Source organism: Dromiciops gliroides, chromosome 1 (assembly GCF_019393635.1).
Source record: "Dromiciops gliroides isolate mDroGli1 chromosome 1, mDroGli1.pri, whole genome shotgun sequence".
NCBI lineage: Eukaryota > Metazoa > Chordata > Mammalia > Microbiotheria > Microbiotheriidae > Dromiciops > Dromiciops gliroides.
In genome coordinates this window covers 575,600,384-575,624,552 of record NC_057861.1, presented here as the reverse complement: position 1 = coordinate 575,624,552, position 24,169 = coordinate 575,600,384, and the positions used below count along the sequence as shown (strand labels likewise).

General features: G+C 38.4%; 1 protein-coding gene across 7 annotated transcripts in view; it reads right to left on the bottom strand.

The window, feature by feature from the left end:
- The window catches only part of APBA1 (amyloid beta precursor protein binding family A member 1), a 284,105-nt gene that overhangs the window by 31,589 nt on the left and 228,347 nt on the right, over positions 1 to 24,169 (bottom strand). For 5 of the 7 annotated variants that reach the window (XM_043976132.1, XM_043976126.1, XM_043976127.1 and 2 more), the window contains 4 exons: positions 17,520 to 17,615; positions 11,280 to 11,319; positions 7,323 to 7,468; positions 925 to 957 (listed from right to left, as the gene is read on the bottom strand). In XM_043976132.1, the coding sequence (XP_043832067.1) occupies positions 925 to 957; positions 7,323 to 7,468; positions 11,280 to 11,319; positions 17,520 to 17,615 (315 nt within the window). The remainder of the gene's footprint in view (positions 1 to 924; positions 958 to 7,322; positions 7,469 to 11,279; positions 11,320 to 17,519; positions 17,616 to 24,169) is intronic. The other 2 variants (XM_043976130.1, XM_043976131.1) reach the window with 2 other exon arrangements.

The following is a 24,169-nucleotide window of genomic DNA, read 5'->3' as shown; positions in this document are numbered from 1 at the left end:
AAAAGTTAATTCCCTTTGTTCTTCCCCCAATGGAATAGTGTAAATCACTGCAGCAGGAATGAGTTGTAGAAATAATCTATAGCAAAAAAGAAATGATTCCAATCCTCCTTTGAATGAGAAGGGCACTTTCAGCCAGGGTTATCTTGACACCAGCAGCCCAGGGGGACTTGGGGTTTGGTCCCAAGCCTGGGCTGCTGGGGAAAATGTTGATGGGAAGTGCAAATCAAGATGTTTCAATGCAGTTCTGGTAAGAAGGTCTTCAGGATCGCATAACGGCAACAAAAATCATTCTAGCAACAACCCACCCCAGAAGTGATACAATTTATAAAGATACAGACCAAAATGCCTGTGCTGTTGAGATTAGGTAAATAGTTCATAGGTACCTAAGAAGCTTCATACACAGAACTCCTCATTTGGGATCATCTCTGGGTTTAATCATGAATGTTGTGTCTATGTGTGGGCATCTATGGGTACTGGCAATTTTTTTTGCATCCAGCAATTTGACATATCCACAAATCGAACGAAACTCTCATGTGCTGAAATGTGAAGGGAAACTTTTAAAAAATTAAGCTGTTGAATAGAATCAAGTCCCTTTCATATCAATCCTGTTTAATGGGTAAAAAACACGGGGGGGCTACTACTGCCTGACCCAACAAGTATTTCCAATCTTTGCCCTGTCATCCATTCTTGGCTCTAACATGAAATGGAAAATGACAAGCAACTGAAAATGGTCAGTTTAGGCAATTGATTTTTTTTTGTAGAAATGCTGGTTTTATATGGAGACTCAAAAGTAAATCTGAACAGAAACTTGCTGGATGCAGAAAATAAAAATTAAAAAAAAAACACAAAAGAGGAGAAAAAGCAAAATTAAGTAAATGAAAAGGACGGGCATAACACCAAGCTGATGAGTTTGTAGTACTGCACCTTCTTCCTGCTTTTGGCTAATTTCTGGGCCATCTGCTTAGCATGGAATAAACAGAGACAGGAGAATGGTTAGAGTAGGATTTGCAGAGACTCAACGTCAAAGAGAGGAATTTACAAACTGACACCAAGGGATTGGTCTACCATCCTATCTACTTGGATTGGGGGAGAAAAGGCTGGCCTTGAAACATGTCACTCTGAAGTCTTTTAAGGATGGATTCAGTAGCAAACACTGAAGTAACTGCTTAGGTTCTTGTCACTAGTCATAATGTGTCTAAGATTAGTTAAGATTTTTTTTCCTTACAAGAAAAATGTTATCAAGGGCTCTTCCTGCTGTTTTATAACTCTATATACCAATCCTACACAAATGATTATCAAATTAATGAAAAATCCAAAGACACTGCTGCCTCAAAGTGATGGGACTGCCATTTTGGTTTGGTACTCACCTGGTAGGAGAGCTCATTTTAGTTCCAGCAGGAAATCTCTGCTTCATTAATTAATTAATGGTTTGCTGGGCTCCCTTATTGTGGAGAAACAGGATGAGTCAGGCATCAAATACCACTTCCTAGACACTGGAAGGCCTGGAAAACTAGCAGACCCCACATCCTGTACTCACCAAACAGTTTTTATAGATACTTTGAAGTTCACGCTTTGAAAAAGTCTGAAGGCAGCAGCTGCAAGGTTACCCCCTAAATGCTATTTAATTATGGCACAATCATTTTAGCGTCTAATGAGTAATTTTCCTCAGGTTGTGCACCACATTTAGACTTGGTGACCCTAAGATAATTGCCAGGGCAAGTCTCACCCTATGTCTGCGCAGATTCTCACATTAAATGACTGTTCCTGGAATTTTGGAAGAAGCTTTCATCTTTTTAACCCTGAAATGGCTGTGATAATCCAGGACTGATTAATGGATGTCCTACCCAACAAATGACCAATATCCTTTTACATAAAAATCTTTTGGATGGCCTGAAGAAGCAGATGCTGGCAAGATCCCATGAAGTGAGATATACCAATCACAGCAGGAATGTCCAAAAAAAATTGGGGGTGGGGTTCCCCTCAGAACAGCTCAGAAGGGAAGAGGATCCAATGTATAAATGACTTGAGCAAAAGGTACTTTCAAATAATTTCTATTAAGTTTATTTCATTGGAATAATACCAGATGAGGTCTGAAATCCTAGTGATTTGGAACAAACTTATATTTATGATTTGGATAGAATGTTGCAAAAGATAAACTGGCCTGAGGCCTGAATTAAAAACTGGACTAAAGGAAAGTGGTCCATAGAAAGCGTAATGAGAACATGCATTATAAAGCAAGAAAAAGCAGCATCCATTTAAATCCTTATGTTTTATGTGATTAATTAGGGCTTATTACCCAGCTGGCTCTTGAGTCACCTAAGTAAAATGGAAAATGACATATTTAACCATAGCCACAATCACAGCTTCCATTCTGCAAATAAAATGTAACTCTTAGGGGAAACTGTTTTTTGTTTTAAACTTAAGAAACCCTCTTAGAATGGAAAATGTCAGACCTTTTGAATAAATGATAAAAGGCAGGTATATCAAAAGTATTTGAAGTATTTGAGTGAGTGACTAACTACGCAACTGTCAAAAGGATGCATTCTAACTTGTGTATAAACCAAAGAAAGCCAAGATACGACCCATGATTATGGACCAGAGCATATTTATGCTTCACGATATTAGAAAGAATGGATAAGTATAGACCGAAATCAATACAAGGCTAGAGGAGTTATCAAAGCTGAACCAATCTGCAGAAAAGATGGTTCCTCTTATTTTCCATTTTTCTTTTTTTGAAGGGGAGAGAAAAATATGACTTACTGTTACCCAACTGGGTGGGAATGTGGATAAATTTTAAAAAACCAAGGATGTGGGGCAGCTAGGTGGCATAGTGGATAGAGCACTGGCCCTGGAGTCAGGAGTACCTGAGTTCAAATCTGGCCTCAGACACTTAATACTTACTAGCTGTGTGATGCTGGGCAAGTCACTTAACCCCAATTTCCTCACTAAAACAACAACAACAACAACAACAACAACAACCCAAGGATGTGCAGGAAAGCACATTGGTCAGAGGGAAGAAGAGAACAAGGAGGAGGAGGAGTGTGAACCAAACTGGCATAAAGTCATAGGGGAAGAGAAAACACTAAGGGGATGCTGCTGCCTTTGAGTTGAAAAAATGGTGTACTGTGTGGAGAAGCTCACTTGGGATCAAGGGGAAACATGGCTTCTCCTCATTCCTTCACAATTAACACTGTTGTTGGTTCCCTCTCTTCCCAACCCAAGAAAAGAGGCCAAAGGATTCCTCCTGGAAACATTTCAAAGAAAATGATCACTTTTCAAACCAAGCCAAAAGGAAAAGCCATGGTGGAAAAAGGTCAATGACATCCAGAAATCCTGACCCTGGAGGTGGTAAGAGTGTTCTTTCATTCTCATGCAGCTAAGATACTGCTCATTCTTCTCTCTAAAATGACTACAGGGAAGAACTGAGCTCCACAGACCAATTCCTTCTTTTTCTTCCCAACCAGTTAGGTCAAATGATGCAGGGGCAAGTCCACTAGACTTGGAGTCAGGAGACCTAGGCTTGAAATCAGGTTCTGTCTCCTATAACCAAACTGTAGGACTTTGGGCAGGTCACTTAAACTGTCTCAATCTCAGTTTCCTCACCTAGAAAATGAGGGAAATGATATTTACCCTACCTACTTTTAAAGCAAGCACTTTGAAATTTTACTATATGATAGTATTTCATTCCATTGGCATAGGGTAAGGAAATTCCTTGCCAATTTAGGTCAGAACCTAAAAGATAGCTAAGTGGTACAGAGGAGAGAACGCTGGGCCTTAAGTCATGAAGTCCTGAGTTCATCCATACTCAAACACTTCCTAGGTATGTTATCCTGGGCAAGTCACTTAACCTCTGTCTGTCTGTTTCCTCTGCTGCAAAATGAGAATAATAATAGCACTTGCCTCCCTTACCTTGCTATTGTGAGGATAAAATGAGATAATACTTGTAAAACACTTAGCATAGTGCCCAGCACATAACAGGCACTTAGTAAATAGTTGTTTCTTTCCTTCTCTGAAACTTATAGCCTTAAAGTTGCCCTTGAACCCAGGTCTTCTTGGCTTTGAGGCTGGCCCTCTATCCACTACCTCTCAGCGGTGTTAGCAATAACATGGCTTTATGATATTGTAGATTACTAATAGTCATCAGACTTCCATTAATTTAGCAGATTGGTCAAAACAAAACAAAACAAAAAAAACCCAATCTGAGTAACAATAATATAAGTACACAAATTGTAATCATGACTCCACTATGGAGCTGACAATTTAGTGCTACAAGAGTAAAATATGGCAATAATAGTAATAAGAAGAATGAAAGTCTGTTTCAAGGTCAAAAATCTCCAATCTGATATACTGTGTGTTCGGTCTAGCTTATGGACCATGGATATCCAGGTCACAGCATGAAGCATAGCAAAGTGGCTTCTGAATCACACAAAGTTTAACCAAGTAATTGTGATTAGCTGCAGGATAAAGAGCATCCTGCAACTGGAGGCAACAGGGAGGGGTGTGTTGGTCAGATGGGAGAGAAAACAAAGAAGGTAAAATGTCCTGGGGTTTGTTTTTTGTTTTTCGGAGATTTTTATCATCAGCTCAGCCACTTATTAAGGATTCTGATGAAGGGATCTTTTAAAAAAGTCCACACTGCCCTTCTCCTCACCTTACATCTTACTTAAGATAAGTGCTACAGCACAAATGCTCAAATGCTTCCTGCTGATGCTTCTAGCCAAGCAGGGCAAATGGCACTTAACCACTCACTCATTACTGAAATGTCAGGCAGGCATTGAGAAGAAGTACAACACCTTCCTTTGAGATTGGTGCTTCTGAGGTGTGTTTATGTATAACAAGGCAGGCTTTCTTCTGGATACTTGGCCATACAACCCAAGTTAGGTTTCCAAATATCTCAAGTCCCTAGTGTATGTGTTTCTCTCTCACTCTAACAATCTACCAGTGGATGCTCAATTATAAAGTAGGAATTTTTGGACATATTATTTCTTCAATTATGAAAACTGGAGACTGGGTATAAGCTCTTTTAATCTAAAAAAAAGAATTTAAATGGATGTAAAAGGAATGAGGTAGAGAAATATTTAATGGAAGGCAATGCTTTTATATAAGCGCTCTCTAAAATTATATTTCTAAGTCATTCACGAAATAAATTTACCATTCTACAACAAATTAATTAGCTACAGAAAATTGCTCTAAAGCAAACACAGCTAGGTCCTTATATGTGTGAATCCTCTGAAGTGGTCGCACTATTGAAATTCACACAGGATATTTCCATTAGGGTGGAATCAATGACCATATTTTACATAATCATTTTGCTTTGAATAGTGTGGATTGGAATATATGTGACCACTTTGGGAATGGGGTTCATGTTCTGCACAAATCAAGACCTAACCATATTCCCTCCCACCTTCTCCCCTCTGAATCTGAATCCTAGATAGATTGAAAATATCTTTATAACCAGATGTTCTTCAATGTTGTATTTCTAGCTGACAGGGCATTCTACTTCATGTTCATGTGGCCCATGAAACTTTGGGATGTCAACACTGTGAAAATGCAAAGTAAATTTTCTGATCATGTGTTTTGTAGCTGAAAGTATTTTTTAAAAAAGAAATAAGAATAACATCCTATTGAAGACCACTGAAGACATTAGGATTAAAAAGAGAACATATATTGAGGTTGGGATTCAACCTGGATGTAACTTGTGTTTTTCTAGATAAAAGTTGGAACGTGTTTATTTTGAGCACTTAAACATTTGGGAACATTTGAAGACTACAGAAATGTTTTAACCTAAGAACAGTGCTAAGTGATGCCTTCTGAATCTTGGTGGAAAGAAGGCTGGATTAGAAGTTGGAGGACCTGGGTTCCAATCTCAGCTCTGCTACTTAGTACCTGTGTGACACTGCACCAGTCACTTGATCCAGGTGGGCAGCCAAGTGGCCAGAGTGCCAGTTCTGGAGTCAGGAAGACCTAAGTTGAAATCTAGCTTCAGATACTTAAAGGCTGTGTAACCCTAGGCTAGTCATTTAACTTCTGTTGGCCTCAATTTCCTCAACTATCAAATGGCAATATAAACAGTACCTACCTGGCAGAACTGTTGTGAGGAGCAAACAAGACAATATTTGTAAAGCACATAGTAGGTTCTAGATAAATGTTTATTCCCCTTCCTTCTCCCACTCTCTTTGATGCTCTGGGTCTCATTTTCTACATAAAATAAGGGCCATGGAGGAGCTAACAATGCTAAAATCATCATGGGTAATCAGACCTGAAAGATTCCAGTTATACTTCTTTCAAATGAACAGTCATTTATTAAGTCCTTTGATATGCACAGTCATCTTTACTTCACAGCTCTCTAACCTGCTATTGGTGCCACCCAAGGAATTTCTCTTCTTCCCTTTCCCTTCTTCCCCTACAATCATTTGGCTCTTATCACATAATACCTTGCATAATTCCTAGTTACTTTTCATTTCTGTTTCTTGTCTCCTCTTCCAGAACATAAGTTCTGTGAGAACAGAGACCTGTTATAACTTCTTGGTATGGTGCTTTGCACATTGAATATTCTAAGGACATTTGTTCAATGATAGGTTCAGGGCTATCTCTAAGTCCTCAGCTATTGCCTTCTGTCTCTCCATCTTTCTCCTTCCAGAGCTACTATTCAAGTACCCTGTTGGAATGTGTTTGATGAAGAGAAAGATAAAGAGTAGGAGGTGGGTAGCCGAGTTTCTTGAGTGGTACCTGAGTAGCCTAAAAAAATTCACCTCCAAGAAGAGAAAGTTTCAATTTACCTCTTCTCTCTTGAATGATTCAGGCCTAATGATTTATTAAAACGAGAACCTAAACTTTTAGCAGTTACAAAGGGAGAAATAAACGACTGTTCCTCTCAGGGATGCCTTCCTTAATAAACTGGGTTTTCAGTGCTCCTGGTTAAATATTTTGGGCTATCTATGAGTTATTTCTCAAGGCTTAGAGGAAAACAATGTCCATGATAACTAAATATGAGGAATCAAATCTACTTTGTGTAAATCACTCTGCTACTCAGTACCTGAGTCTGATACCATTCTGAATAACCAGAATGCATAAGAAATAGATGACAATTAAGTCTTCAAGCACTAGTTAGGATATTCTTTCAACCTACTCTTCTTCTAGATTCTTCCAGATTCAGTGCTAAGGACATGATCTAAAGGACTGTAGGGTCATAACTGGGTGAGACCCTTCATTTAGGTACTTTTGCTATTGAATACAAACTCCCCCAAAAGAGATGGGCTTCCATGTTCAGCAGCTTGGGTAGTTTTAAATCCCACTGTGAACAACACACCACAGCCCCTTACCTTGATCCTGCTTACTGCTTCCTGTGCCTGCATCATCCGAACATTCTTGGAGGGTGTTTTGTCAGAAAGCAGCTGGGTGGAGCCAAGGTAATTGGCTGCAAAAATGATGCCATCGATCAAGTCTTCAGGATCACAGGGTCCTGGAACTATAATACAGAAAACCATAGCTGTGAGCAAAGTCACATTCTGCTGGAGACAGGCAGAAGACAGACCACTCAACTCTACATTCCTTTTCACTATCCCTGACATAGTCAGACAAGTTAATAGCACATCTAGGCTTCTCACTCAGCCTGCCTATCCAACTGTGTATTCTGACAAATTTGTGAAAAGGTAATGTATTTTTTTCTTTGTTCTCATAATGGGTTATTTTCAAACAGAAGTGAAGACATTTTTTTTTCCTTTATAGCAACTTCCCTTCCCCCTTACAATTTGTGTAGAGAAATGATATGAAAATTATTTAGATGAGACATAAAGTATGGTGATTATGCTTTCTGAATGAATGCAAAAGATCATTCCCTATTCTGTACCACATCCTTACACAACTGTCTTCATAGTCTGGGAGACCAATTATCCCAAAAAGAGGCATGTTAATTCCAAAGGTTACATTACCTCCACAATGGCACTCTGCCCCGATTCTATAGGTTAATTTCACCCTGGCCAACATGATAGTTCTACAAACCAACATTCCCAGTATGGAGCTCATACAGACTAACTCTAGACTAAGCTCTGATCTATAAAGTACTTAGAAGGACACTGGCATTACATTTTTATCGGGGTATAGGCTCTTAAAAAAAGAAGATTACAGATTCTACTAACCATGATTTACAATTAAGGCCTATTTAAACTAAAATTTACTTGGTAAGACTCCCTTTTTAGTACATCCCTTTTAGATTAAAAAAAATGTGTCTTCTTTCCCTAACATGCTTATATCTTGTCCTGTATAAATCACAGAATAGTAGAGCCAGCAGGACATAAAACAGTCCAATCTCTGCATTTTATAAATGAGGAAACTGAGGCCCAAGTAATTTGCCTATGGTCACAGAGCTAGTTAATGGAAAAGCTGGGAATACAACCTAAGGAGGCCTCCAATTTTCTGCGCTACTATATAACGAACCAATCCTTTTTTGACTATCAAGAGAATTCAGTCCTACTGCACTATATAATCATACAATCACAGACTCTGTAAAGCTAAAAAGGATCTTAACAGTTACCTAGTTCTGAGTCCTCTCTGAAGCGTCCTTGATGAATGACTACTTCATTTTACAGGCAAGAAAACTGAGGTGCAGAAGAAGGTATGACAAGCCTCCTGGCTTGCTTCCTATTTCAATGCAAGACTAGGCTCAGATACCACTTTCTGGAGGAGGCCTTTCCCAGTGTACGTCTCCCTTGAGAGCAAGGATTGTGTTTTTAACTTTGCTTTGTATTCCCAGAGTTTAGCACAGTGGCTGGCACATAGTAAGCACTTAATGAATGCTAGCTGGCTGGCTGGCTGACTGACCTGCCCAGAGGCATAGAGCTGCCAGAGGTAGGATGTGAATTACACCCCTCCTTGTAAGTCCTGCAGACCAGATTTCATTTTGCTTATGAGAGGGCAATGGGGAGAACTTTTCAAATCCTTGAATTCTACCAGCCTTTCACATAATTGAAGACAAGGAATATTATTGGAAAAGATATTATCTTCTCCAAGACAAACATCCCTAGTTCTTCCAACTAAATTTCAATGTAGCAATCAAAGCAAGTGGACTTCGTTTTGTCTACCACAGCAACCAGCACATAGGAAGTGCTTAATAAAAATCTGTTGACTTAAAGTGGATGCTACTCATGGCCCACCTGCTAAATCATTGATTGTATGAGGTTGATCATTTCTCCTCTTGCAGAGTTATTCTCCAGTGGATTTAATTTTTACCTGTAAATGTCAAACTCATCTTGAGCTCAAACAGCTGTTCCCCATAATGAGCTGCTTACCAAGGCAGGGAGAGAAAATAATCCATTCATTTTCCTCAAACTAAAGTACAGTAGTTGCAACAGAGAGTCAAGCAGTCAGTCTCCCAAGAAATCTTTAATGAAGCACTAACTACTAATTACATAAGGGAATTTGTTATATGGCTTATTTGGTGTTTTGAACAAGAATAATTTCTACAGCAAACACTGTTAAGAAATATATCTCTCTCTCCTCAACCACACGACAGCCTTACTTAATGCTCCATGATGAGTTATTGTGAGTGACAAGCATGTTTTTCTCTCTTTTAGCCTTTATGGATATGACAAGGGTTCAAGGTATTATCCAAAATACACAAGCTAAAGTCTTAACCATACACCAGGGAAATATATACCTGTCTATAATATAAATAGGCATGTTTGAAGCTAACACTCAAGTATAGAGACTGTAGCTATCCCATTGATGGAATTACTGTGCACCTCAAATACAGGTGTTTATGACAACAAGATGCTCCCAGGAAAAAAGGAGAAAGGCTATAAGGAGTGCAAAAAATCACAAGCACAGAAAGAACAAAAATGCTCTTTCCAGTAAGGCCTAATTACCCATGCACATTACATGGCCATCCACAACCCAGAACTAACTAACTAGCCTTTGAGAATGTTTCCTTTCTTTTCTAAAATAGTGTGGGGTGTGTCTATGCACCTGAAAGCAATTCAAATAATACTGAAATGACTGGATAAATACCGAGCATCTGGGGGACCAAAATATTGGTCTTAAATAAATGATAGCTTTGATATATGCCTTCGCTTCATTTAACCTTCAATGAAATTGTATGCTATCAATTCCACTGGAACACATTGGACAGAAAGCCCCCAGTGCACTTAGGAGTTTAGTATTTACTCTAACCATACAAATTAAAAAGCAAATTAGATATTGGAACAATCATTTTTTAAAGGTCAGATTTAGATTTGACATTCTCTAGCATTTTATGTTAGCAATTTTACCTCTATGCTCAATTCACTGTACTTAGTTTGATGTGGAGGTGGACACACACACACACACCATAGAACAAATGCACAATTGTATTACTGTTAACTGCACGACAACCTCTAGTCACTGGATAATGACACTGTTGGCTGGTAAGAATTCAAGGTTTTAAAAGCACTTAAAATGCTTATTGATTGATTAAAATATCTCATTAGAAAAAGTCCTAAGATATTAGCATGAGACTTTATTAGCTCAGACAAGATTCCTAATAATTACAGGTTACCCTTCTCTTTCTTGATTCTGTTCCTGTTGTTTTTGTTTATTTTTAACTAGAATGCAGGAAATTAACTTAAAAACAAAAAAACAAACCCAACCACACCCAAGATGTAGCTACTATTATTACCCTGGGTTTCAATGTTGCAGATGAACAACTTCAACTTTTCCTCAGTTTATACTTAGAGAATCATGAAGTTGGAAGAGACCCGAAAAGGATTTTGATCTTTGATCTTTGGCCCACAGTTGAGCCACTTCAGAGAAACTGGAATATATTTTACTTTTATAATAGACTGGTCTCTCTACACAGCTCATTTGGTTTTAAATGACCAGCCTAGACAGATTGGTGAATTGTTCCTTATAGCAAATCTAAATCCCTCCATTTCCATTTGTTACATTCTGGGCAGAGCTGTTTTAAAACTGAAGTCCAATGGATTAGGAATCAAACCTGAGTTCTAGTCATAGCTCTCTCACTAACTAGCTATGTGGTCCTGAATAAGTCACTTCACTCTATGTCTCAGTTTCCTCAAATACAAAATAAGACAGTTAATCTACATAAACTGAAGTAAGGTTCTTTCCAGCTTTAAAGTGCTATGGTTTTGTCATTCTAAGTTGTTGGAGACTGCTAATATGTCACTTTGTGACCTTCCTTTCTCAAGAGGATGCTATATCCTCTTAAAGCACAGCATCACATATAGCTGAATTCTAAAAGCTTTATAAATCACTCAGTGCTTGATTTATTTTTTCTCATATCTTACCTTCAACGTATGTTGGGAATGATGCCAAGCTTTTCCTTGACTGTAATTAAGACAAAGAAGGTTTCATCAGGGAAAAGCATTCTTATATATGCATTAACAACCCATCTATGCAACATGAAAAATAAATGTACCACCAAACAATAGTTATTAACAAGGGGGAGTTGACCATTATTGGTTAGAGAAAGTTGAAATGCATATAAATATGTCTATCATTAGAAGTTATCATTAAATGCTGTCCAAGTCATTAGCATTTTAGATAACCGGGAAGTCTTAGAATCCATGTTCAGCAACCTTTGGAAGATTTTCAGTATCTGTGTTCTGTGGGCTGAAAAAAAATTCCATTTTCTGAATGTCAGGTATGGCTCCAATCACTGGACTTGGCCAGTAGCAAAAACACAAAGTAACTTAATTTTTGAAAAATTGGAATTTCCATTGATATATGGTTTAACATGACCACAGCTGCAGAAATGAGGAATTCTCAAAGGGAAGCAGTTGTTTAAAGACCAGAATAACATGAGCCCCTCTCCTCCCCCGCACCGGGATTCTTTATTCTTTTCCTTGCTTCATTTATTAATTTACTTTATTTGGAAGCATCCATTCTTTAAATCACTCTAGCATCCTGCCTTAAAATGAAAATAAAACAAAGACATAAAGAATGAACTCTTGAATTTTCCTATAACAGGCACCACTAAATAAGATGAAGATCTCAATGTAGATGCCTCAATGGATAATGAGTATGATAACTTAGAAAACCATCAAAACTTCCAGATCACCATTAATATAACAAATTGTTCTTATTGTAGCAATACTTACTTTTTGGTTCTTCTTAAAAAAACAAATGTCTTAAGGATAAATCTGAATGTTGAAGAAATAGAGAATTTGTCCTTAAGGATAGGATCTAGTCCTGTGATTTCATTAAGTACTGAGAACTGTCAGATGTGGGAACTCCCTCTACTAACACAGGTTGGGACCAGTACCTTCTCTGTGACTTTTGGTTTTAAAGAGTTGTCTAGAGCATAGAGCATAGAGTTAAGTGACTTGTACATGGCATGTGCCTTAAATGAAATTGCAAAAGCAGCATTTTTAGATTGTAAACTCCTTAAGAACAGGGATTATTTTTTGCCTCTTTTTGTATCCCCAGGGTTTAGTATAGTGGCTGGCACCCAGTAGGTGTTTAATAAATGTTTACTGACTAATTAAATTAAACCTTTAACCATTCTATGTTGGGACTGTACCAGATCCTAAATGTTCATTACAAGGTATTCTTCTTGGAGAGACAGAGCTCAACCTAGTGTTCTGGGAATAAATGTCAGGGTTTGAATCTCTGGTCTGGGTCTAACATTTTATTGATGCAGGAGGGGAGGTTGGAAGGAGAGAGTGAGGATGCCAAGGGTACTCGTTCAGTTTTTTGGTAGAGTCTCTTCACCTGGAATAAGGGAAAAGTGGTATTTACCTCACAAGGGCAAAAGAATGGATTAATTAGCTGTCATTTGCATAGCACTTTAGAAATGAAAATGTTAAATGTTATCTACGCTACTCAGGACCAAGCTACTGACATGTAATCTAACATAATTTAGAAGAGTAAAAGACCTTCATGTTAATCTTGAAATGTGTAACATCTGGCAACTCATTAGAGAGAACTTTTCATGGAGTGTGTTCATTGTAATGAAATGGCTCATTATACCAAATGTAGAGTCTGGATATTCTTCAAATGCCTTTCTTGTTCGAAGAAGGGTCAACTGTATTTCAGTCTACGGGATAAGGCTGGGGGATGAGAAACTAGGCTATTGGCTGCCAAAGCATTTACAGGAAGAAATGCATTAAAGGGAAATAAAAAATGGAGAGCGACGGAGAAGAGGGCCATCAGATATCTAGATGTCTGTTCCACTGACGTGACTTTCGCTTAATCAACAGAGAATAGAGGAAGTATAACAAATATGTTATTTGACTTTGTCAAGAATAGACCAACAGAGCCAACATAATTCTGATTGACTAGACAGTCAGTTAAATAGCTCCAAAGAAAAGACAGTCCTTTTTGGCAAGGCTGGAGACTTTTAAATGCAATTTGTGCCCCTGAGCTAGGAGGCTATCTGACTGAGATGTCCGCTCTGCTCAGTCAGAGTGGCTCAGCCTCTAGCTATATCCAATTACCCAACTCAGATCTGTTTGGATATTAACTGGGTAAATGAATACTTTATTGAATGCTAAACTCAAGGAGAGCCTCCTGGTTACAGACCTGAATACAAAAAGAGTAATTCTACAGCTAAAAAAACAAACAAAAAACCCCTACCATTTTAGAAACACAGTATGTTCATTGCCTTTCCCCCAGCTTCATGTTTAGACCATTACTGGGGCAGTTAGGTGGTGCGGTGGATAGAGCAGGCCTGGAATCAGGAAGGCCTAAGTTCCAATCCAGCCGTAGGCACTTAACTAGCTGTGTGACCTTGGGTAAGTCACTTAAACCTTGTTTGCCTTAGTCTCTTCAAAAGTAAAATGGGGATAATAATAGTCCTTACCTCCCAGGTTATTGTGAGGTTCAATAAGATAATTGTAAGGCACAGTGCCTGGCACATTGTGAGCACTATATAAGTATTAGCTATTTTTATTATTATGCCTACTTATTATTATTATACTACTTTCTAGACTCTGAAGCAGTATTTTAACAAAAAAATTTTTATGAACAAATATCTGTTTTCTCTCTCCACCACTGGAAAAAAAAGAAAGGAAAAAGAAAAACAAAACCCATGTAAATATGTACAATCAAGCAATACAAATTCCAGTCTCATTCTGTATCCTGAGTCTATCACCTCTCTGCCAAGCAGTAGGTAGTATGCTTCATCTGTCTGTTTTTAATGGGAAAATGATTTTCTTAAGTCTAAAGAATGGCTAATTACTACATGCATGGAAGGTTTTTTAAAAATCATTTTTAAAGGCTATGCAGAAACAAGCATCAATCCTTACAGAAATTGAAAAAACTAACATTTGCTTCTACTGACATGTTATCTGAAGTTGAACATTAAGATGTCTGATTAGCACTTTGTTTTCTACTAGGTGGGGAGAAAGAGACTAATGGGGTCATCCAACCCTTAGTAGTCAAGATCAAATTTAATAAAGGTAATAAACTCCCAGATCAGAGAAAGCCATAGGCTACAGAGCAGGAATCTTCTTAGGGATTTTCCTGAAGGCCACCTAAAGATGAATGGAGTTGCTAGGAGGCCTATAAGGGCACACTCATCTACATATTTGCATCTAATCAACACTTGCCACAAACACTTGCAGCCCTTTCAAGCAATTATCACGTTTTGATTTTATTGCCACTGCCTGTGGGGCTGCCATTCCTGACTCTTCTCCCCATTTCTTTCTCACTTGGTCATGCATTATAAATTGTGTGAGGCAGAAAATGGGAAAGTTGAGCACGTAGGCTGGGGGGAGAGAGCGATCAGACCCAATCCCAGGCCATGTCATCCACCTGTAGGTCATAGTTTAGTACAGTGAAGCATTTTGCAAACCTATTAAAGCACAATGACATAGATGTACTATATTTGAAATGTCTGTTTGTTAGTTTAATTCTGATTAAAAAGCAACAACATCCCTCCTTGACTGGTATCCTTGCCTGGAGGTGGGTGATCTCCCTACAGAAACTTATTTTTTATTTTTATTTCATTAATGTAGGGAGCACCAGGTGAGAAATTACCATGCCTAGATAACTTTGCATAAAACTCAAAAGTTTCAGCATGGACAAAATTAATGCACCTAGGAAAAAGGGAAGCAGTTGGATGGAGAAAAAATTTTGTATTATATTTCTCTGATGAGAACGTGGTGTACAAGATATTTTTTAGATTTACACAAATAAAGTGACTAAAATGCCTATAATATTTTGACCCAGATATCCCATTTCTGAGCTTATAGGCCAAGAAGGACAATGATAAGAAGAAAGTTCCTCCAAACTCTTAAAATATTTATAGCAGGACTTTTAGTGATAACAAAGAATTGCAAACAGAGTAGATGTCTATCAATTGGGGAATGGCTAGACAAATTGTGGTACAGGGAGATAATGAAATAGTATTATTGTATAAGAAATGATGAATGTGGGGCAGCTAGGTGGCGAAGTGGATAGAGCACTGGCCCTGGAGTCAGGAGGACCTGAGTTCAAATCTGACCTCAGACACTTGACACTTACTAGCTGTGTGACCCTGGGCAAGTCACTTAACCCCAATTGTCTCACCAAAAAAAAGAAAGAAAGAAATGATGAATGTGATGAATCCAGAGAAGTATGGAAAGATCTGCATGAACTGATGCAGAGTGAAGTAAGCAGACCCTAGAAAACAATACACTTGACTACAACACTGTAAACGGAAAGCACTATTACATATGCAAACCCCAAAGTGAATGTTGCAAAATTATAAAGAACAAGCATATTCTTTATAGAAGGGAAGTGGAAAGACACATCCATCCAATCACTTTGCAGAGGTGGGAGGTTCACAAGTGTTGCACATATTTTTAGTCTTTTTTGATGTATTGATCAGTTGTGCTGAGTTTTTCCTCTTCTTTTAAAAAAATCCTTAAAAAATACTATTTGTTTATGGGGTGGTTCTCTAGGAGGGCAGGGAGAGGAGCAACAGGGAAACAATGGTGACATAAACAAAAAAAATAAATAAATAAATATTCGACGACAACAAACAATAACAAGACAAAAGAAAATCCATATACCAAAGGAGATTCTCAAAATGCTCTGCAACTTACACTCCCAGAGACTTAGGTAGGCAGAGAGGTGTTACAGTGAATGGAGCAGCTGGTCTGAAATCAGGAAGACTCATCTTCCTGAGTTCAAATCTTACCTTAGATGCTTACTACCTATATGACTGTAGGCAAGTCACTTAACTAACCCTGTTTGCTTCAAATCCTCATCTATAAAATAAGATGGAGAAGAAAATGGCAAACCAGTCCAGTATTTTTGCCAAGAAAACTCCAAATGGGGTCACAAAGAGATGGACAAAACTGTAATGACTGAACAACAACATTGTTGTGACTTTTCCTAGTGTCACAGGCAAGACTTGAACCCAGATTCATTAGGCCTTGCTGCCCATCTCAAGTAACAGACTTGTAACTGAAGGCAAATAAATATAAGTTATCTGTATTATCTTGTTTTTAGTACAAGGGGAAAAACTATGACACAATCATTCATTTTATATTTTAAATTTTTACAAATATTATCTTTGTTAATTAGATAGCTGCAATATTTAGAGGCAACTGAGCTCCCACACAGATGATATCAGATCTCAGTATCAGGTTATTAATTGGGGGAAGTGGCAATTAGTGCTAGTATTTATTTTCTAGAGGATAAAAGAGGTCACAGAAAAGACTAAAGTTTTCTTCAGTGAAAGGTGTTTTTGTTTCAGCATTAGAGGAAGTTCATGTACCATTGAGATCACAGGCCTATCCACAGGAGTCTTGGAAAAATAGTGGGTGCTGACCTGCACTGGTCAGAGGGTTTCCTCTTCTGGGAGCTTCTTAAACCAATGAAATTACAAGCCTAGTTCTTATCCCCAATTTTTGTAGAGTAGGCCAGCTCTAGATACTTTCAAGCGGAAGAAATGACCTATGATTCTAATCAAATAGGGAATTTCCTGGGGAGGAACCAATTCTTTACCAAATCCATACTTAAGGGTCCTAAAGAGTTGCCTGTAGGCAAATGTTAAGAGACTTGCCTAAGGTCCCACATAGCTAATGTTAGAGGCAAGATGTCATCTTGACTCCAACTTTGGCCAACTATCCATTATGATATACTATCTCTTTAGCCTAGACCCTTTTAAAAAGCTGAGTCAGCACTCCCTCCTCCTTCTCCTCCACAGATTTCCTTTAAAATAGAAAAATATATAATGGGGAATGACCAGCTGTGGAGCACAATTTATTAAGCTCAGAAGGCATGGAATATTATCAGAAAAGAAAGAGGGTTGGGTTGTTTTTAGACGTATTCCCCCTCTAAATTAGACTTCAACTTTTGGAAAAGCTGCCTATCAACTTTGGCGAAGGAGGTTTCCTCTCTGGGGAGTTCACAATAACAAGAACAAAACAACAAAAAACGTCATACATTAGAGAACACATTTAAAAGCCAATTTCCCCCCAACTGTGAATTGGTTTTGTAATCTGCAAGAGAGGAAGGGGGAAAAGGGCAAAAGAATAATGAAAATGAACTGGGATAGAGAAGGGCCCATGGCATTGACAATGGCTACACTCTACCTCTTTGTTACTGGAGGATTCCGCCAGGTCATCTTGCTGATGCTGTCTGCTTGACGATTCAGCACCCCGGGGAGAGGAAGAATCAGGAGATGGAGACTGGACATGATAAGGAAACAAAATCGGGAAAACCTGAGTGACTCAATGAGCCTCTTGGTTTTGAGGAGGAGTAGAGAGTTCTAAGAAAGGCATAACATAACTGTGTAAACTTAATTAAAAAAAAATAATGATCATTTCTCTGGATAGCATTGCTAGTGTGGATAAAGCTGGCTTGAGTCAGGAAGAATGAGATTCAAATCCAGCTGGTGAAAAGTCCCATGGTCAACACACACAACTTATGCCTGTGATCAGAGGTAAGTCACCCAATCCCTCCACGTCTCCAGGCAACTCCTTAATATTACACTATTCCAAAGGACTCATGATGAAAATGCTCTCCACCTCTTGAATACAAATTGAAGCATCTTTCTTTTTCTTTCTCTCTCTTTGACACCTCCCTTTTTTTTCTTTTAAAAAAAAAGCTCTTGGCTTTTTGTTATTGTTGGAACATGGCTAATTTGGAAATTTGTTTTTTATGACTTCATATTTGTAATGGGTTTTGTATTTCTCAACTTCTCAATGGGTGGTGAAGAGGTAGAGCGAGGGAGAGAATTTGGAACTGAAAATAAAATTGAACTTAAAAAAACATAGTAAAAAAACACCAAAAAAACCCCATAGTACTATAATATTTCAGATCTTCACTAGTAGAGGGCCTTTTTTACCCAGTACTCCCTGAAAAGATGAGATCACAGGTCCACACCAAACAAACCAAACTAAAAACAAAACAACAAAAAACCAAAAAACCTCTCCCAGAAATGAATGTAAGAGGTGATTGTACATGTCTAACTTATGCCAGACTGCTTACTGTCTGGATAGAATTTGGAACTCAAAATTTAAAAAAATCTGAACATTAAAAATTGTTTTTACATGTAATTGGGGGAAAATAAAATATTCTTAAAAAAAAGAAATGAATGTAAGAGGCCTAATATTTTTCAGCTTTTGTTTCAATACTTGTCAATTTTTTTCTGAGAAGCTTTTAGGCTTTCTGGTGTACCAGAAGTACTATAAAACATGAAATATTTTGAAGTTCAAACTTAAACTCAGAGAAAACAAAGCTAACAGGGTGACAGAAGAATATAGCAGTTTATTTGCCTATTGGTGGTTACCAATAATTTAGATTCTCAGTGACCCAGAAATCACCCAGTCAGAACTTAACCAAATAGAGTAATCACAAAGAAAAACAGTTGTTTTGAGAGACATTAATGAAAGTATTTTACATGGAAAAGGGACTTTCCCACAAGGCAATGGTGCTTTAGAGGTAAGGGGGCAACTGAGCTGAAGTGGAGACTCATTAAGGGAAGCTGTAAGAGTAAGATCTCTTTCACAGGCTGCCTCTCTGGAAAGAAGGGACAAAAGACAGGAAAGAGATGTGACAAACATACAAATCACTCTGTTTAACAAGCAGAGCAACCATAGTTCTTTGTCATGGGACTTGGACTTTTTTTTCCTTGTGTGATCTACATGATTTTAGACATGAAGGTGATGATACAGTTAAGTTCTTAAATATTTACACATAGGAAAGAGATCCACTGTAGTGATACCACAGCTTAGATGGAGAGATGACAGGGTGATGAGAGGCCACAGCAAATAGAAAAATCTACTGTATATCCTTGTAACGATTGGAATGACGCCACCTGCTGGAGACTTACTGTAGAAGAGTTCTGCCCATGAAGCGAAGGTCTTTGAGGGCAAGACCAGGAGTCTTTTTCTTTGGCATCAGGAAGTGATGTTGGCTAGTGGGAGGAAGAAGGAAGAGCTGGGTGCTCTGACTCAGTCTCTTTTCTGGGGACTCTGGTGGAGAGCAGAACTAGAAATGTGCTCTCCCTTTAATAGATAGGAATCTAGGCCTTTCTCTCTCTCTTTACCAAATTCTTATTCTCCTTAATAAATGCTTAAAAGTCTAACTCTTGCTAAAGCTTATAATTTATTGGCGACCACTCATTGGATATTTTAGACAGACTAGCTAGAATTTTATCTCTTAACATCCTCTTGATTTAAGGTATACTAATTAGACATAACATTTGAAGAAATCAGTTAACATAATTTTTAAAAATGTAATGCATATTAGAAAAAAATATAGGGCAGATAGGCTTGAAGTGGCAAAGCAAGGACACTGGCCCTGGAATTGAGAAAACCTGAATTCAAATCCAGCCTCAGACATCTACTAGCTGTGTAACCCTGGGCAAGTCACCCTGTTTGCCTCAGTTTCCTCATACATACAATGGGCTGGAGAAAGAAAAGGCAAACTACTCCAATATCTTTGCCAAGAAAACCCTAAATGAAGTCATGAGGAGTTGTACATGACTGAAATGACAGAAAAGTAACAACAACAACAACAAAGTATATATTCTGTCATATTAATTTTAAATTAATAGCATAGTGTATGTGATTTCATTAGTGGGAGGAATTCCCAGTGTGGAAAAATCTCTCCCAGCCTCTGCCCATAGAATTGCAGATTAGCACTGGAGGGGACCATAGAGGACATGTAGTAAAACCCTCTTATTTTTACAGATGAAGAAACTGAGGCAGATAGAAGTGAAGTGACTTGCAGAGATAAAGCTAGTAATTGTCTGAGGCAGGATTTGAACTCAAATCTTCCTGACTCCTGCTATTCTCTACCCACAGTGTCACCTAACTGTTCCTTCAGAATACAGCAAAAGGTCTAAATTCTTCATCTAGTTCCTATTCATTGTTTATGCCTTTGGGAAAAGATAGCTAGCATGCCTATCATTTATATAGCACTTTAAAGCTGGAAAAGAATTTTACAAATATTATCTCATTTTAATCTTCACAAGAAACCTAGAAGACAGGTACTCTTATTATCCCCATTTTACAGATGAACAAACTGAGGCAGAAAGGTTAAATGATTGCCCAGAGTTACACAGCCAAGTTTCTGAGGCCTAATTTGAATTAAGGTCTTCTTAATTCCTAGTTGACCAACTATATCATTTGCAATTTTACTGGTTCTAGATCACCTTTCAATGAGAAAGGTTCCTATCTAATGGCAAGGGATGGGGTGGGGGGAAGAAGAGGGAAATAAGGGTCCACTATTTCATTCTATCAGCCTGCTATAGTGCAATCAATGCTGTGAACCCAGCATGATATTCTGGGTTTTGGACTCCAAAGTCAATGATTTTTCCACTGAACCACAATGCTTCATCAGCCTTCTGGTCAAAGGGCAAACCTTTCTCTCTAGCTGGGATACCCTAGGTGCTACTTCAGCACCAAGGACAGGGAACTTGCTCCTGGATTCTAGCAGTATGTCACATGAATTCCACAATTGCTCTTATGAAAACTGGAAGCTGTCAATGAATTGACAGGATTGAGGGATTACCCTCTAAGTAATGGTCTACTTGTTATTATATACAGATTTTAAAACTGCAAGGATGGATAGAAAAGTAGCATGGTATAGTATTCATTCCTCTGCTACATATTTACTCTGGGCAAAACACTTACTGTCTTAGTGTCCTAAAAAACCATATATTGCAGAGCAGGTGCACTGGGATATTGAGAAAGAGGGTTTCCTCACAGGGAGTTCCCTATGCCAATAAAATTTAAAGTTTAAAAATGGAGTGGACCAATGTATTTAGAAGACCTATAGTCATTGTCTTTCTACATCACCCCATCTCATGTTTTCTGTTGTTGGGGGAAAAACCTAAACATCTATTGCATGATTTTACAGATACTTTCTCTCCAAAGTGGAAACAAAATTCCCTAGAAATCACAAATAATTCTCTATTTTTCAAGAATGTGGTGAAGCCAATATGTTATCAACTATTCTTACTGGGCAGATATTACTCTGAAAAGCTTCATTCTGGGAAACCTGAGCTATCCTAGCCCCTGGGGCTGTAATCCACTGGGATAATGGATATTCCACTTCAATGAGACAAATGAAACATTAAGCATGGTTTGGGGCTCGGTTGTGGGGAAAATCAGCACCAGAATCAAAGGCTATGGAGTTGAATCCCCAACTGAACAGGAAACCTTCTGTGATTCAGCATCTGTTGGAAGGCTTCCATTAAGAAGGAACTCTCTGCCTTCCAAGGCAGTCCACTCCCCAATGGCACAGCTCTATTTCTTAGGAGGCCTTTCCCAACAAGAAACCTAAATTTGCTTCCTTGCAACTTTTAGCTGTTGTTCCTCGATTTCCTCTCTGGAGCCAAGCAAAAGTCAGAGGGTCATAGATTTTGAGCTGGAAGGGACCTTAGAGGCCATTTTGCCCATTTCCTTCATTTTATCAATGAAGAAATTGAGTCTCAGAGGTTAACATAATTTTCCCAAGATCACACTGGTGGTAGAATACAAAACTTCATTCAAAGGACCCAAGTCCTTTGACTCCAAGTTCAATGCTCAAGATATTTTGCTTCTGAGATTCTTTTCTTTAAAAATAGTGACAATACTTGTACTAAAATCTGGGGGTTGGCCTGACTAGCCTCTAAAATCCTTTCTAGCTCTAAATCTGTGTGAGGAGAACACTTTGTAAACCTTAAATCAGGACATAAAATGTTGTTATTATTGTTATTACATAAAGAACCTGGAAGGCAGGAGCCCAAGGGCAAGAAGCTTTGGAGTCCTGTTTTGCACTTCCAGATTAAGGACAAAAAACTACCAACCACCTAATATCACCATGATTCCTACACTTGGTCCTGAACTCAGCCTCTGGGTTCACAGTGCTAAGGTCTATTAGAGTAACCTAAGAGATAGATACTGATGGTACTGATGAAAGAAAAGTTCTACCTGTCTTGGAGAGTAAAGGAAATGCATATGTCTACTCGTGGCCCTATGAGTTTGGAAATATAAAAAAAGCATAGGCTAAAAGTGGGAGCAGGTAGTAAGGAATACAGAGTCTTTAGAGGAAAAGTCCCATTTCACTAGGTGGCAAGAGTCTAAGAGAAGGAGAATCAAGGATGAAAGTCTGTTGATAATTTATCATATATTCTCCCCCCCACACTTTTTTTTTTAGTGAGGCAATTGGGGTTAAGTGACTTGCCCAGGGTCACACAGCTAGTAAGTGTTAAGTGTCTGAGGCCGGATTTGAACTCAGGTACTCCTGACTCCAGGGCCAGTTCTCTATCCACTGTGCCACCTAGCTGCCCCCCACACTTTTTTTAAACTAATAAACATTTTTATTTATAGTTTTGGGTTCTGATTTTTATTCTTCCTTCCCTCTCTCCCCTCCTCCCCTCCCCCCCTCCCTGAGGCAGTAAGCAATCAAATATAGGTTATACATGTACAATTAATCATATCTCATTAAAAGGATATAATGTCAGGAGTGAGATGAATGTCAAAATTAGGTAAGGGGAGGGCTAAGCTGAATAGGGATGAGACTATGGGGAAATGTGGATACTGAAAGGAATGTATGCTTGCCCTGAAGATTCAACAGTCCCTATTTAGAATTAGTAATATTGCTTTAAAAATTTTAATATAACATTACTTATTTTTAATATTACTTTAAGGGAAGCTAGGTAGCAAGTGGATAAAGCACTGGGCCTGGATTCAGGAAGACTCATCTTTCTGAGTTCAAATCTTGGCCTCAGACACTTACTAGCTGTGTGGTCCTGGTTAAATCACTTAACCCTGTTTGTCTCAGTATTCTCATCTGTAAAATCTTTGCCAAGAAAATCCCAAATGGGGCCACAGTCAGACATGATTGAAAAACAACTGAACAACAAGAAGGAAGGAAAGAAAACAGATTTCTGTTATTTATTTTAAAAACAGAGAGGTGGGTATGAGGCTACAGATATGGAATGTTGCATGCACTTTCAGATGAGATGAGTTGTTACAAAAGAACTCTCCTGAAGTGAGAGTAATCTGTAAAGGTATGTAATGTAAAAAACCAAAACATAAAAAAATCTTTAAAAAAGAATGCATATTGTCTAGATTGTGCTATACCGTTGAATGGGCATTCTCTGGAGCTGTTCATTCAGTACAGAGAGCTTGGATAGACGCTGAGTGGTCAATGAAGTCCAGATTGAAGAGAAGGAAGAAAATGGACCAGATTGCCCTTTGAAAATTGCACAGTACTTTTGAGTTTTCAAGTTTCTTCCTGGAGTTGGAGAACCTGTCTTAAAATCCTGCCTTTGACACTACTTTCAAAAAGTCACTTTACCACCCCCCAGCCTCAGTTTCATCATCAGTAAAATGAGGAGATTGGACGAGATGGCCTCGGAGGTTCCTTTTATCTCTGGGTTTGTCTGTGATCCTAGATCTATCAGGCTGTTGGTAATGCTACCAGGCTGGAAATTATGGAATGCCAGTTTCAGAGGAACCAATGTTGTGGGGGCACCCAAAGTACAGTTGAGAGATGCAAGAGTGGGCATGAGAACTATGTAGAAGTATATAAAGGCTATCATTGGTGAGACATATGAGTGGAAAAGCCAGTCACATAGCTAGAGTAAGGGACAGCTCATAGAGTCTTGTATGTCCCACAGGTATTCTTGGAACATGCAGAGATCTAAAGGAAGGCCCCTGGGAGAATGTATTTGTAATGTATACAGAAGGAGGCCCTTAAAGTCTTATATAAATGTTAGCAAAGGGACAAAAAGGAAAAGTCCTTT